Source organism: Rhinopithecus roxellana, chromosome 1, assembly GCF_007565055.1.
Source record: "Rhinopithecus roxellana isolate Shanxi Qingling chromosome 1, ASM756505v1, whole genome shotgun sequence".
NCBI classification, from domain to species: Eukaryota; Metazoa; Chordata; class Mammalia; order Primates; family Cercopithecidae; genus Rhinopithecus; species Rhinopithecus roxellana.
In genome coordinates, this window is record NC_044549.1 from 161,714,238 (window position 1) to 161,730,904 (window position 16,667).

Consider the following 16,667-nt stretch of genomic DNA (forward strand, 5'->3'; position numbering starts at 1 on the left):
CCAACCTACAAGACACCACCCATCCCCGACGCTCTTCCATGGGTTATCAACTGGTAATGATTCTACTAACCACTCAGCTGTTCTGGCCCCAAAACCAGGATCTATCCTTGACCACTCCCTTTACTTTCCTATGCAATTCATTGGTAAATTCTTCAGTTTTAAACTCAAAGATATTAACCGTTTGGTTCACTCTTGTTAATGTTAGCTTTCATGATCTTGTCTTGATTTCTGAAATGATCTCATGATTTGCCTCATTGTTTCCATTCTTCCTTTCTTCTAATGTTTTATTTATGCATCAGCCAAGGGTGGCTACTTATTTTAACCTAGAATAACTTAATTAAAATAAACAAAACTTTTTATAAATTGTGGTAAAATAGGCCAGGTGCAGTGGCTCACGCCTGTAATCCCAGCACTTTGTGAGGTTGAAGTGGGTGGATCACTTGAGGCCAGGAGTTCCAGACCAGCCTGGCCAACGTTGCGAAAGCCAGTCTCTACTAAAAATACAAAAATTAGCCAGGCCTAGTGGCATGCACCTGTAGTCCCAGCTGCTCAGGAGGCTGAGGCAAGAGAATAGCTTTAACCTGGCAGGTGGAGGTTGCAGTGGGCTGAGATTGTGCCACTGCACTCCAGCCTGCGTGACAGATTGAGACTCTGTCTCAAAAAAAAAAAAAAAAAGTGGTAAAATAAACTTTTACTCTAATGAAAGTAGTCAATGTGCTGCAAAAGTTACAATGAAAAAGATAGGCAAATATAAAAAAGAAAATACACATTTCCACTTCCAAAGATTACCACTACTAACACCTTAGGGTATAAGCCCACTATTTTTTTCATTGTACCTAAATACATAGATGTGCATTTTTAAACCAAAATGGGATGCTGTAACATACTACTTCGTGACTTGCTCTTTTCAGTTAATGATCTTTTCCATGGCAATACAGTTCTATTTTATCCAATACTCAGTCCATCTACATTCATATTTCTTTAATGTTCCTGAAAATGCATTTTATAGATAGTCTGTTCAAACTAGGATCCAATTCAAACTGTTATGTCCCTTAAATTTCTTTTCATAAAGCAGTTGCTTTTTTCATGACAAATTGAAGAGATGGGCCAGTTATCCTGCAGAATGTTTCACCTTCTGGTTTCACCTTCTGTCTAGTTACTTCCTCTGGCATCATTTAGTTTGTTCATCTATCAGTTGTATTTTTTATAAAGTCTGTTAGATGCAAAGGCTTGATACATTCAAGTTAAATATTTTTGCCTGGAATATACCATGACGATACTGTATACTACATTCCATCAAAAGACAAACTATCCGATTGAGCTACAACGTGGTCTTTAAAAAATGTAAATTATAAATGTATATAGCTTCCTCTGCATTTATTATACAATACTAAACAAATTCTTCAACTTGGACTACAAGTTTCTGAACGATTTGATGTCTGCTTACTCATCCAACTTTATTCCATCCCAATTCTATTTGTTTTTAAGAGTCTTGTCATATGTTTCGTTTCTACTCCCGAAACATGGTAAGTGCTTGCCTCCTAGGGCCTCTGCACGCAGGCTTTTGGTTTGGAGACTCTCCTTTGCCACTCCACCTCTCCCCACTCTTCTCCTCTCCTGATGTCAAGCATCTTCTCAAATTACAGGTGTCGTTTTCAATTTATTTAAAATTTTGTTCTGTCTACAAAACAGCAACCAGACACAGGTTCATTTTCAGTTCACCTACTCTGAGAAAACCTACTTTCTTTATCTTATTTAAATTAGGGTCCTCCAAACGATCTTAACATCCCCTAAATCCCAAGCATCCTGTTTTTCTTCCTGATACTTTTTCCGTTTACCTTAATATCTGTGTCAACCTGACAGTAAGCTGCACGATGGCAGGGGTCTTGCCTACCAGGTTCCCTGTGCACTCCGTTCCTGTGCACAGCAGCCCGTCAACAGTAGTTGAATAAACATCATAGGTCACAATAATCCTGGGACTGCGTCTTGGGGAGGTAGCCACAAACTCTAGCAGGTGGCAGTGACAGGAGTACTTCTCCAGGGGGTTGTTCGAGTGGATGAATACTCTTACGTGAAAGTGCTCAGTACACCACTGCGGTAAGAAGGAGGAAGGGAAGAATTCCAGATGCGGAGAAAGTAATATTTTACAGCATAGCACAGCCTGAATTGGCTCCAGGAGGGCGTCGCCGCCGCGGCACCTTCACGTGACCACGAACGGCTTAAGGACCCCCCCCCCGCATCCAGTGCGCCTGCGCTGGAGCTCCCGGAAGTGGCCGGACCCGGAAAGCCAGCGGAGCGCACGTCCGTCAGCCCGTCAGTCCGCCAGACCGGTACCTCTCTCTTCTCGGCCGTCGTAAGCTGTCAGCTGTCTGTTTGGCCCGAACGGCGGCGGAGGCGCTGATCATGGCCACATTCATCTCAGTGCAGCTGAAAAAGACCTCAGAGGTGGACCTGGCCAAGCCGCTGGTGAAGTTCATCCAGCAGACTTACCCCAGCGGCGGGGAAGAGCAGGCCCAGTACTGTCGCGCGGCGGAGGAGCTCAGCAAGCTGCGCCGCGCCGCAGTCGGTCGCCCGCTAGACAAGCACGAGGGCGCGCTGGAGACGCTCCTGAGGTGGGCGCGGGGCTGGGAGTGGGTAGTTTGTTTGCCAGCCGTCCCTCGCCGCCCCTCTTCCTGTCTCCCCCCTTCCCTCAATCCTGTAACCTGGGCCGAGCCGCCCCGCCCCGGCCTGACCGGGCGCGTAGGTGTGGTCTGCATTCTTTGCTGGTGAAAAGGACCCGCCCTGCAGGCTGGCCGTGACTGCCCGTTTGTCCTGCCTGCCCGCCTGCCCCAGCCCTTGGTCGGCGAGGGCTCCGTGGATCAGGTGCCTGGGAGCAGCAGTCTGCCGTGTACTGATTTCTCTTGCCACATTTACTTAGAAGTAGTTTTCACTTTTTTGGGTCTCTAACGAAAGCTTCCCCCTTCCCCCCATTTTTCCATCACTGTCTTTCTTGGGCCAAATTTAAATTTCATAATAGTTGCTTGAAGGAAGTGGGCGAAGTGAGGGAATTGGGACACTGGACCAAATGTCTGATCAACTCATCACATTGTCCACATGAAATGGACCATCTTCCTCAGTTCAAAATAATCAAATGACAGATGGAGAATTCTGAAAGTTAGGAGCTACAAGTATTTGAAATAAAACTCTAGTTACATAATAGAACCGTTCCAGGTAGGTTGTTTAAAAGCAGTTTGTTCACAAACAGGTATATACATAATAGAATAAATTTGTTATTTTAGCAAATGCTTATTTAGCTCATGCTGATTTAATGAGGGTTCCTTTCGTTATACTTAATAGTTACAAGAATATTTTTGTAGGATTTTTTAGTTAAAAATTTCTTTTGCCTACCTTGTTCATCTCCGTATAGTATATTCTATTTGTTTCACAAGAGAATCACAACTGTATTCCAATCCAAGTAGCAGAAACCCAGGCTGAACTAGCTTGAGCTGAGAAAAGACTTATTCTGTCGCGCACGGTGGCTCACGCCTGTAATCCCAGCACTTTGGGAGGCCAAGGCGGGCGGATCACGAGGTCAGGAGATCGAGACCACCCTGGGTAACCCGGTGAAACCCCATCTCTACTAAAAATACAAAAAATTAGCCTGGCGTGATGGTGAGCGCCTGTAGTCCCAGCTACTTGGGAGGCTGAAGCAGGAGAATGGCGTGAACCTGGGATGCGGAACCTGCAGTGAGCTGAAATCGTCACAGCACTCCAGCCTGGGCGACAGAGCGAGACTCCGTCTCAAAAAAAAAAAAAAACAAAAAAAAACTTACTCTGCTAACTGAAAAGTCTAGGGATATTCTTTCCTTAGCTTTAGGTATCACTGGAGATCGTTTTGCCTCCATGATGCTTCCTTCGAAAGCTTTGTTCCTGTATTGAGAGGGATGGCTGTAGTGTAATTGCAATCGTCCACAACACTCAGTATCTTACAGAAGAGAGTGCTTTTCTCCTTAGCTCTGGTGGAAGTCCATGGGAGGCTTCTGGGTTGGTTTGCACCCATTTATGTTGGTGGGAAATGGGCTAAGTTAATTGCCCTCATCTGAGTCTTTCAACCGATTTAATTTCCTCTTACCCCATGTATCAAAGCAAGATGACTCCGGACTGGGGAAGGGTTGGTTCTGCAAAGGAAGGGATATTGAATAGATTGCTCAGAGGAATTAAGACCCCTTGGTGTCAAATTTTTAGAGCTAGAACTGTTGGGCTGCAAGGGTAATTAGTCTAATAGCATAAGCAATTTTTTTTAAGTTAACTTAGGAATACTTAGCCATTCTTTAGAATTAACATAATTAAACAATTTCAAGGTAATTTTTATGTAGGCGTGCATAGCATTCAGTGAGGATTTTCCATTAGTAATATTAAGAAAACATAGTTGTGGTATAATGAACCCTGTGATAAAAATCTTGTTGAATATATCAAATTTGGTTCCAGCCCTCAGATTTGGGGTCATCAGAAGCAATTGGTGCATGGGTTTTTAGACTAACAGACATGGGAGGTTGGTGGATAATGGTTTGGATAAGGTTCTCCTGTGAACTTTAAAACTTAATTCATTTGTTCATTTTTTATTCTTTTTACCAGACTTAAATGTGTGAACTCTTCCTAGGTAGTGGACCTGTTGTAGATATAGTCTTTTTGAAACTAACCATGTTTCTTTAGCCACCTCTATATAATCCCCTCCTGGCACATTAATTCAACAAATATTAAGTATTTTCACTTTTTGGTCTTCTAGAGGGGTTAGGGTAAGCTTGGAGATATTACTAAGGTTTATAATGGAGATAGGTACAAAGGTTCCTTAGGTATATATGCTGTAAAATTAGATGTGAATCAGTTGTGTGATGTTCATTCAAATCCGGCAGAATATCTTACTTTTACTAATGATGTTTGGATAATTGTGTAAACTTAACATTAATTTTTTAACTTAATGAACTTTTAAAGTAATGAACTTTAAAAAAGAGAGTTTAAACTAATTCCTAAAGAATTGAAGCTAGCTTGGTAAGTCCTGATATGCAGCTTCATATATAGCTTCAGTGATAGACTTGTTTTCTTATTACTAACTTGTAGGTGTTCTATTAAAATTTCCTAAAATGTACATTTATGCATATTATAATAATGAGAATGAGTACTTAAAACCTCATTTGTTCTGGGTATGGTAGCATGCACTCATAATTCCAGCTGAGGCAGAAGGATCACTAGAGCCCAGGAGTTTGAGGCCAGCCTCAACAACATACTGAGACCCTGTCTCAAAACAAAACAAAACAACAGCAACAACAAAACCCTTTTGTATGATACTTCTTCCTTTATAAAGTGGCTTTTACTAAAAATTGATTAGACCTTGGTAAATGGTGACCTAGGGTGATCAAATGGGAACCCTGCTGGTTTTTTATTTTTTATTTTGTGTTTTATTTGAAGCTCCAGATATACCAGTTACCAGCATTGTGTAATTTCTTTTGTGGTGATCAATTTCTTTAGAGAGAAAGCTTCTAGTCTCCTTCCATGAAAAAGTCTGCTTATCAGCTTTCTAAATTTTATCCTGGGGAATGGAGGTTGGGGATCTTAACAATCACGTATGCAGTCTGTCAGGTACATCTATTTTTTGTATGACCCCTGCATTAGGGTTAGGTTCATTTCTATGTGGCAGATCCCAAATTATCTGAGTTAATATTTTATTCTTTTGTAAAAAGTTGGCAGGTAGGTAGTTCTGGTAGCCCAGGGCTGGTATAGTGGTTCTGCAGAGTTAATTGGGGCTCAGATTCCCTTCAGCTTTCTGCTATTTAAAACCTAGAATATTGTTCTCAGGTCCAGGTTGCAATCATCCAAGTTCCAGGTACAGGGCTCGCCCTTTAGGGTGTTTCCTGGCAACTGTTCCACAACACCCTGCCTATATGTTACCAGCCATCATGTGTGTCCACTTCTCATAGGATGCTGGGAAAAGGAATTTTCATTATGAACAGCTGTATACTTAGCTAAAGGTACAGGGTTTTGTTAATAAGAAATAGGATAGACTGATAATGATGTAGTCAGTTAGCACTCCCTACCCCACTTAACAGTGCTTGATCTCCACCTTAGTTGTATTTGACATCTCTGACTTTTTTTTCTTTTTTTTTGAGGCAGAGTTTTGCTCTTGTTGCCCAGGTTGGAGTGCAATGGCACGATCTCGGCTCACTGCAACCTCTGCCTGCCAGGTTCAAGCAGTTCTCTTGTCTCAGCCTCCCGAGTAGCTGGGATTTATAGGCATGCGCCACTCTGCCCAGCTAATTTTATATTTTTAGTAGAGACGGGTTTCTCCATGTTGCTCAGGCTGGTCTCGAACTCCTGACCTCAGGTAATCCACCCGCCTCGGCCTCACAAAGTGCTGGGGTTATAGGCCTGAGCCACCGCGCCGGGCCAATCTCTGACATTTTTCTAAGAGTGAACCTACCCTCAGAGCAAAGAGGATCTGGGAGCCTGAGGTTTTCTTTGAAGGATTTTCGACCACACCTTCTCGTTCCACCCTCACATTGAACTATATGCAGAAGTACCTCATGTTTCTTAATTCAGATCCTTTTCTGGCTTCTCTGGCATGATTTGGCTTCTACTTTGGCTCCCTTCCCTCTTAGCCAGTTAGATTTTGGCTTTCTCTTTTTTATTCACTTTTCACCTTTCAGTAGATGTTGTTGAAACCTCTTATATCCTGTGTGCCCTTTCCCATTCTTTTTGTCTATGTTCATGTACATCTTTTACATTTTTAAATTCTTGTTTTAGTGGGTTTTGGTGGGAAGCAAAGAAGGGTGTTTATTCAGATTTATTTGTTTAACTGTAAGAGGAAGGTGTTTGCATTTTCACCTCTCCACAGTGCTTATAACAATTTACATTCTCATCAGCAGGTATATGGGAGTATTTTATTCCTCCGTATCCTTGCTAATACTCACTGATTAATAATTTAATTTATTGCTTTTTGCTAAACTGATGGGTGAGAGGTAGTATCTTTAGTTTGCAGTCCTCTTATTTTACTGAGGTTGAACAGTTTATGTTTATTGGCCACTTTGTTTCTTTTTCTGTGATTGCTTGTTCTCTTCTTTTGCCCATTTTCTATTGAGTTGTTTTTTCCTGACTAATTTGTAGGAGTTGTAACATTTTCTGAATATTTATACTTTTTTCATTATGTATGTTGCAAAAATCTTCCAATCTTTTTCTTGTCTCTCAACTGTGTTTATGCTATCTTTTGTCACATGGAAGTTCCCCCCAAATGTTGTCATCTCATAATCTGTAGTTAAGATTTTTTTTCTTATTCCTAATGTTGTGCATGTGTTACGTGCGATTTTCCTCCCTCAGATTTGCCAAAGGTTTGCGGCCACCTTTTCTTTGTTTAAAACTAAGGCTTTTTGGTTGGTTTTCTGCCCTTATCATTCGTTTTTTTAAAAAAAATGTTCTTTGTTCCCTTTTTCTGTCTTTTTGTATTGATTGGTTAGTTTTCCATCTTTCTGGTTTTTCTAATATATTTTAGGACTGTGTATTTTTTTCTCAGTCTGTATTGGTTGTGTCCTACTATCTTTTTCATTTGCAAAATGAAGTTGATGGAATACTCTTTTAATTTCTGAAATATTTTCTACACAGTCGTGTTTTATAGATCAGGAAAGAAAATGTTCTGTTTTACTTCACAACTGTTGTTTGGATTCTGATTGTTGATTTGATGGTGAACATACTGTTTGCAGAATGTTTCCTTGTCCCACGGCCATGAAAATTTAGGCTTGCAGATGGTTTGAAGGGTGAGTAAAGCAGGGTTTTATTGGGTGAAAAGGAAGAAGAGGGGGAAACAGGAACTCTCGCAAGGCTAGAGTCCCAGCTTGAGCACATCCCGCCTGCAGCTTGAATCTCAGGTTCCACACAGGAAGAGGCGGGGCCATGCTCCTCCCTGTAGAACTTCCCGAGGCTCCACCTTAGTGAACAGACTGGTTGGAGTTTCTCCAGGGACACCCTCTCACCTGGCTGTCTCAATACTGAGATAATATTAGCACAATGACATTGCTACAATTTGTTAACCAGATACTAATGTAGAGTCTGTGTGAACCATACTATAGGAGACAATGTGGAGGATATAAAGATACACTTGGTCCCTGGTCTCAAGGAATATCTGTAATTGGCAGACCTTTTTGGCTCAGTAATTTTATTCCACATAGATGAATAAACATAAGGAAGATTTAAAATCTGATTTGTTTTTATGTGTTTTGACTTTTCTGGTGTTTAGTAAATAGCTTATCAGGACTATTATCATTCTGTGTATCTGTAAGAAGAATCTTCTGAGGTGCTTTACACAGAATGTTTAAGCCTACACAGCTATCTTTATGGCAGAACTGGACTAAGATCCCGACCTCTTGATTCCCCAGCTAGTTACTTTTTGCCATACTCTCTGCTGCAGTAGTGCTTGATTAATGATTTTTCATGTGTTAAATTGGGTGAGGAAAAAAGTGTGAAAATAAAGTTCACAAAGAATCTATGAACTGCAGTCAGTATCTCTGGCCCAGCTCTTCTGATTCCCTTGTTTCTTCCTCTAGTTGGTGGTCTGGAGTTGCACATCCCTAAATACAGATTGGAGCTGAATAAGGTTGTGTCAATTAGCATTGCTGTATTATTTTGGGCGCGTGAATTGGTTGTTCTTGATCCCATACCTTCCTCTTAAATTAAAAATTTTTTTTCTGGCTGGGTGCGGTGGCTCATGCCTGTAATCCCAGCACTTTGGGAGGCTAAGGCGGGTGGATCACGAGGTCAGGAGTTCAAGACCAGCCTGGCCAAAATGGTGAAACCATATCTCTACTAAAAATACAAAAAATTAGCTGGGCATGGTGTGAGTGCCTGTAATCCCAGCTGCTTGGGAGTCTGAGGCAGAGAATTGCTTGAACCCGGGAGGTGGAGGTTGCAGTGAGCTGAGATTGCACCTCTGAACTCTAGCCTGGGCGACAGAGTGAGACGCTGTCTGAAAAAAAAAAAAAATTTCTTTTTTCCTTTTTCAAAATTAAATGTATAATTTAATCTTTATTTAAAAATTTTAGCATTTTTGTTTTTTTAAGACAGGGCCTTGCTCAGTTGCTCAGTTGCTCAGGCTGGAGTACAGTGGCGCCACAATAGCCTACTGCAACCTCGATCTCCTGGGCTCAAGCAATCCTACTTCAGCCTCCCAAGTAGGTACATACCACCACACTTGGCTAATTATTACATTTTTAGTAGAGAGGAGGTCTTGCTATGTTGCCCAGGCTGATCTTGAACTCCTGAACTCAAGCGATCCTCCTGTCTTGGCCTCCCAAGTGCTGGGATTACAGGTGTGAGCCACCATACCTGGCCAATTTTTTTTTTTTTAAACTAGAATTTCTAATGGGAATTTGTCCTGTACCTATTTGTAGTATTTTCAGAGAAATGTATTTATTACCTAGTTTCTTTTTCCCCATGAGATTTTTAAGTTGAGTTATTATATATTTGTGCCAAAGTGGTTAAGTTTTATAAAATACTGGAGAACATATATAAGCACTTCTACATAGTTGCAAAATAATTATCTATACCATTTGTCGTACGTATACTACTGTGTGTCCAGGCTCTATTTTAAGGATTTGATATACCGTATACAGTACCATTTATTCCTCACCCTTAAAGAAGGTATTATTACTCTTTAGGAAAGGTTCAGAGAGATTGAATAATTTTTTCATGATCACTTAGCTAAGAGTTGGGATTCAAACTCAGGGCTATCTGACTTGAAAGACTGTGACATCATACATTTTAAATATATTTGGGATTTTATAGTTTTGGTTAAAAAATTTGCTTATCTCTAAAATAGAATCTATAAAGACACCAATTTTTTTGCAGCATTATTTTCCACAGTGTGCTAGTTTTTACCAACTCCGCGGCTTAGCATACTGGCTTTCCCTGTGCCTACTTGCACAAAACTTGCAGCCTAGGTCTACTTTGTTAGAAATACATTCTAGGCTAGCGTCTGCTGCTGTAGTAAAGTGTACTTAAATGTTAAAGAGAAGGGTGTGGTAGATTCTTTTGTTTCTGTGGGTTCCCTACCTAGAGAACTTTGGTACTGGAGATCTAGGCTGAACTGTGAGGGTAATACCTTGTGGAATTATATTGAAGGAGTAGCTTATGGTAGTTGGGTCTCCTGGAACAGCATTTTGCTTGTGGTAACTGCAGTTAGCAATGGCTGCTTTCTTTTGTAAAGATTCATTGATCTCTCTCATTTTGTTGGGGTTTTCTCCATACCGATCAGACATTGTTGATTTCCAGTGACTGCCCTCCTGTTGTACTTTTATTTCAACTTCTAAATCTGTCCTAAGATAGCCATTTTACTTTGAGGATTTCATCACATAGCTTCTAATCATTCAGATATAGGATATAAATGCACTATTCCCCCCATACAGCTCAGGTTTTGTTAGTTGGCTTCAAAAACTTTGGGGTGAAGAGAATGGGTATAAAAATTTAAGTGCATTCAGTTTAGCCATTCTTTCTTTCCCCACCCATTTGCAGAGCAAGTAACCTCATTTCCTACTACTACCTTCCTTGTTCACTTTATAGCAAGGGTCAGCAAAGTAAGGCCTGCTCAGCTGCCTGTTTTTGTATGGCGTATGGGCACCGCTCCAGTGGGTTAGCATTGTGACTGTTGGAGAACTAGCTTAGCTGTTTGCCTCTGTTCCATTCTCCCCTTTGCTTCTAGCTCCTGTTCCCCTGGCCAGTGGCCATGCTTTATTGCTGCCCAGACTTACTCTGGTGCTGCTTACACATTGGGTATTCTGCTTGGCAATGGCTTGGCACTAAATGGTAGAATCTCAGTCTGGAAATTGGTGACTCAGCAAATTATCTCACCTCCAACCAGCTGGGGCAGGTGCCCATGGTAGGCCCTCCTTGAGAGTTTTGGTCTCATTGGGGCAGAGTAAAACTGACCATGTCGGTCACTCCTCCCATCTCCCCATGGCTCCTCTCCATCAGACAGGTACTTTTTCTTTGGAGAATGTCTCCAGCATGGCACCTGGGCGGCTGTGTGCCACAATTTTGGGATGGCCCAACCTAGGCAAAAAAGGTAGAGGGCAGGGGTTTTTCTCTTGTTATGTAAGTACTTACATAATTATTACATGCTCGATTTAGCTTTTTCCCAGCAGAGTCTAGAATATCACTGTTTAGAAAAAAGTTTTGCCAGTCCCGGCTCTATGGTCATATTGGCCTCCTTGCTGTGCCAAGCACACCTTTAGGCATGGTTGCCTCAGGCATTTAGCACTTGCTGTTCCCTCCTTATGGGCTTGTTCTTTGATAGCTCCTGTTCATTCAAAACCCGAATTTTAGGTTTATTTTTCAGAGATAGAAGAAAACTTTGCATTTTACCGATTCATTTGCTTGGGGCTAGCAACAAAACAGCAAATAGATCCAGTCTTTGCTTTCATGGAATTTAGAATCCTTTGAGAGAAGAGGCAGTAAACATAATCCCACAATTAATATATCACAAATTGTATTAAATCATATGAAGGAAATGTTCAGGGACCTGAGAGATTATAAATGGAGGGGGAACTAATGTTAACAAGGGGTTATATTGACTTTTTTTTTTTGTGACAGGATTTCACTCCATGGCCCATCCTGGAGTACAGTGGTGGAATCACAGCTCACTCCAGCCTTAACCTCCTGGGCTCAAGTGATCTTCCCACCTTATGCCCCTGCATAGTTCCCTGGGGACTGTAGGCCCACCACTTCACCTAGCTAATTTTTTGTATGTGTATGTGTAGAGATGAGGTCTCACTATGTTGTCCAGGGTGGTCTCAAACTCCTAGGCTCAGGTGATTCTCCTACCTCAGCCTCCCAAAGTGTTGGGATTATAGGCATGAGCCACAGCGCCTGGTCTAGATTGACTTTATCACTTCTGCCGCCACCATGGACTACATTGATCTGTGCTAGCGTCGTCTCTTGACTGGATTACTACAGTAGCTTCCTAACTGATCTCTACTTCTGCCCTTGCACACCTGCAGTCAGTTTTCTACACAAGAGTCATGGTGACTCTATGAAAATAAGTCATGTTACTATTTTTTTTTTGACACGGAGTCTCACTCTGTCACCCAGGCTGGAGTGCTGTGGCCGGATCTCAGCTCACTGCAAGCTCCGCCTCCCGGGTTCACGCCATTCTCCTGCCTCAGCCTCCCAGGTAGCTGGGACTACAGGCGCCGCCACCTCGCCCGGCTAGTTTTTTGTAGTTTTTAGTAGAGACAGGGTTTCACCATGTTAGCTGGGATGGTCTCGATCTCCTGACCTCGCGATCCGCCCGTCTCGGCCTCCCAAAGTGCTAGGATTACAGGCTTGAGCCACCGCGCCCGGCCCATGTTACTGTTTTGTCCAAACCTTTTGATGGTTCACCCTCTCACACTATATAGTAAAACTCAGCAGTCTTACAGTTGCACTCAAGGCATCATTACTTCTTTGACTTCATCACTGTTTTCTCCCTTGCTTACTCTATGGCCATATTGGTCTCCTTGCCATGTCAGATACGTTCTAAAGTACCCTCTTATCCCACGGTATTGGCACTTGATTTTCCCTAGATTGGAAATCCACAAATATCTGCTTAGCTCACCTTATCACCTTTTTCACACCTTTTATAGTCATGCTGTTTTAAAGTTGAAGCTTTTTTTTCATGTAGTCAAATGACCATGTTATTTAAAACGACAACCTTCTTACCTCTCCCCATATATTCACTTTATTCCTCTTATCTCTTTATTCTCCATGGCACTTACCACTGTCCTCTATATAATATTTTTGCTTGTTTGTCTTCCCCTCTAAAAGCTTCACAAAAGCACAGATATTTAGATGTTTACTGCTGAATTCTTAATGTCCTAAAACTGTGTTTGGTGCATAGTAAGCTCTTGGTATATATTTGTTGAATGAATGAATGAATGAGGAACTTTCTTTGATAACAGTGTCAGCCTAGACAAAAGTGAGAAATGGTGATAAAAAGAGTGAAGGCCCTGAGCAAGGAGAGCATATAAGTTAGGGACTAGAATGTGTAGTGAATATCCTGAGATGAGGCTGGAGAGTTGGATGATAGCCAGATCCTGTAAGATCTTCAACATTTTTGGATGTAATTTTAAGTATAATGGAAATCCACCAAAGGGTTTCAGTACTTAATACTTTAGAGTTTATTTCCTGAGTACAAAGATATTCTCCCATATAACCATAGTACAACTTTCAAAGTCAGGAAGTTGGCATTGATTCATTATTGCCATATAATCCATAGAATTCATTCAAATATTGCTGATTTTCCCAATATTATTTACAGGTTCAGGATCTAATCTAGAATCATGTAGTGCATTTGATTATTATGTCTCTTTAATCTCCTTCAGTCTGGACCAGTTCTTCAGTTTTCTCTTGTCTTTCATGACCTTGACATTTTTGAAGAGGACAGGCTAGTTACTTTTTAGAATTTTCCTCAATAAGGGCTTGTCTCATTTTCTTGTGATTTCTGCATTTTTGCATAGGAGTGCCAGCGAAGTGATGCTGTGTTCTTTCTAGTGCTTATCAGGAAAAATATGATGTGAATTTGTTCTGTAGTGGTAATGTTTATTTTTATCGCTTGGTTAAGATGGTGTTTGCCAGGTTTCTTGACCTTACAGTTAATAAGTGTGTTGTGCTAATTAGTAAATATTTTGTAGGGAGATACTTTGAGACTATGTAATATCCTGTTTCATTACACACTTTTCATTATTTTAGCCTTTATTGATGAACCGTGCCAGAATTAGATATTATACTCTGAAAGGTACCAAATGGTAATTTTTCTAATTTCCTCTAGATTATGGTACTGTAGGGTAGAGTTTTCCCTATTCACCTGTTTATTTACTTCAGAGCGGTGTTCTTATTTTCCTCAATGGATTATATTTTACTGTTACTTATATTAGTTAGATTGGTTCTATGCTTGGCCATTGGGAGCCCCTTAAAGCTACCTCCTGTGCCCTTTTGACATGTCCTCATCATTTTTTGAGTACTTCCTTAACTTTCTGGCATAGCAAGATGTTTTAGGCTTGAATATTGAATTTTTTCAGTCTCAGCCCTGGATTCAGCAGTTTCTCTAAGGAGCACTTGGCTCCTTCTAATGCAAAAGATTATCTGGGCAGTAGGTGTGCTTATTGCTACTATAAAGTGTTACTGCTTATAGGCCCTCTTAGCATATACATTTAGAAAATACATACTTACACTTTTATTCTTGTTTTTTTTTTTTTCTCTCTGCTACCTTTAAAAAAAAAAAGAGTTAAAAAACTAGGTGGGTGTGGTGACATGCACCTGTAGTCCTGGCAACTCAGGGGCTGAAGTAGGCAGATTGCTTGAGCCTGGGAGTTCAAGGTTATCATGTGCTATGATTGCGCTACTGTACTGCAGCCTGGGCAACAGAACAATATCCTGTCAGTAAACAAAGTTCACATTGATATCTCTAGTTCCAGTTTAAAACTGTGGAGTTACTCTAACCTTCTGCCTTCTCATATTTGTGGATTTTTTTTTTTTTTTTTAAGACAGGGTCTTGCCCAGGTTGGAGTACAGTGGCGCCATCTTGGCCCACTGCAGCCATGACCTCCAGGGCTCAAGTGATCCTCCCACCTCAGCCTCATGAGTAACTGGGACCACAGGTGTGCGCCACCACGCCTGGCTAATGTTTGTATTTTTAGTAGAGACAGGGTTTTGCCATGTTGGCCAGGCTGGTCTCGAACTCTGGGCTCAAGTGATCCACCCGCCTTAACCTCCCAAAGTACTAGAATTACAGGCATGATCCGCTTGCCTGGCCCTTGCAGGTATTTGTATCTCTGACCTTGAGAAACTTGGCTTCCATTATTTTCAATGTATTTACTTAACTGCATAGTTTTTCCTGTTTATAACCAAACTCATAGCCATGCCAGCCAAAAGCTTGGTCTCAGATATGTTGCCCACTCCTGAAAATTTGCCCCCAGAAATAATCATTACAAAAGTACCCCTGATGAAGGGGTGGGAGAAGTTTAAGGAAAAAGGAAAGGAAGAAAGATTAGAGGCCAGTTAGAAAGCTTGGCCTGACCCTTTTCTACTCCTTTCCCTGCCAGACTTGCTGACTGAAAGCTCACCCTGATAGGGGGAAGACTGCTTTACATTTTGTGATCATTCTGGCTGCTATGCAGAAAACAGGTTGGAAAGAATGAGAAAGGAAATGGAGAGATTGTCTAGGAAACTTTTGGATTTCTAGCTGAAAGACTGTGGTAGCTTTGATGTGCTGTGTGGCAGTGCTAGAGATAGATAGAGTTGGGCTTACCCAAAACATTTGAAAGTTGGTAAGCCTTCTTTTAATTGACAGTTTATCAGAGATACTAATTTGTCTAAGGGATATAAACATAGTTGTTTTAGTAAGAAATAGTATTTTTTTTTTTTTTGAGAGGGAGTCTCGCTCTCTCGCCCGGGCTGGAGTGCAGTGGCTGGATCTCAGCTCACTGCAAGCTCCACCTCCCGGGTTTACGCCATTCTCCTGCCTCAGCCTCCCGAGTAGCTGGGACTACAGGTGCCCGCCACCTCGCCCGGCTAGTTTTTTGTATTTTTTAGTAGCGATGGGGTTTCACCGTGTTAGCCAGGATGGTCTCGATCTCCTGATCTCGTGATCTACCCGTCTCGGCCTCCCAAAGTGCTGGGATTACAGGCTTGAGCCACCGTGCCCGGCAAGAAATAGTATTTTTAAGAAATATTTTGGTTTTCGGAGCAGATGTTAGTTTGCTTTTAGCCAATAACAGTTGATAAATATTTTTCTGTGGTGGTGGGTATGAGTTTTTGTTCGTAGTTTTTCACTGCATACATTTTTTAAGCTTCTGGTTTATGTATTAAAACACTTTGTCTAATATAAAATAGCTGCTCAAAGTAAGCATGAATAATTTTTGTGTCATCTTAAACCAGTTATAATTACATGAATGCGAGTAATATTTGGCTCTGGTAATTATTAATTCTGCTCTGTTTTTTAGATATTATGATCAGATTTGTTCTATTGAACCTAAATTCCCATTTTCTGAAAATCAGGTAAGTCATTAATTCTGTCTTAAAATTATATGGTAATGGCACCCATTTCCTTCTGCCAATATCTTCACTGTCTTTAGAGTTTTATGAGATAGTGTTATAAAAATAGGAGCTTTTAGGTCTGTCTGATGTGAATATATGTGTTTCCGAAGAAAGAATCTCCTGGAATTCCATTCATGTCATTCTTCAGTCACTTCTGGGGCTCATGTAGAACAATGGTTTGTTTGTTTTTTTCTGGACTTCATTTTATGTCAGTAGAATTTATTGACTGATTAATCTACTGTGTCCTTCTCTTTGACTTTTTCAGAATTAGGAAGGAAACTGCACAATTCAGGAATTACTAGTCTCAGTTTATGTGCTTTAAAAATTATTTGCACAAGTTACATTTGCATGTAAAAGTTGCAAATGCTGTTGTGATTAAATGTTAATTACACAAATGTCAACTTTATTTTCTTCTTAAAGGCTAGATGTTGAAAATGCTGATAATTTCTTATAGTTTTATTTTGGAGATTGGATAAAGATTTTAAAATTAGTGATACTTTTAAATTTTAAAATAGTTATAAGAGAAGTACTTTAGACATTCTTGTACTAAAGTTTTTACAGGTGAAATAAGTATATGT

The 16,667-nt window shown here is 40.9% G+C and overlaps 1 protein-coding gene across 2 annotated transcripts in view; it reads left to right on the plus strand.

The window, feature by feature from the left end:
* Positions 1-1,263: 1,263 nt before the first annotated feature.
* Positions 1,264-16,667, plus strand: part of PDCD6IP (programmed cell death 6 interacting protein) — a 78,958-nt gene continuing 63,554 nt past the window's right edge. For both annotated transcript variants that reach the window (XM_010372978.2, XM_010372979.2), the window contains exons 1-2: positions 1,264-2,612; positions 15,996-16,050. In XM_010372978.2, the coding sequence (XP_010371280.1) occupies positions 2,404-2,612; positions 15,996-16,050 (264 nt within the window). In that variant the 5' untranslated portion in view covers positions 1,264-2,403. The remainder of the gene's footprint in view (positions 2,613-15,995; positions 16,051-16,667) is intronic.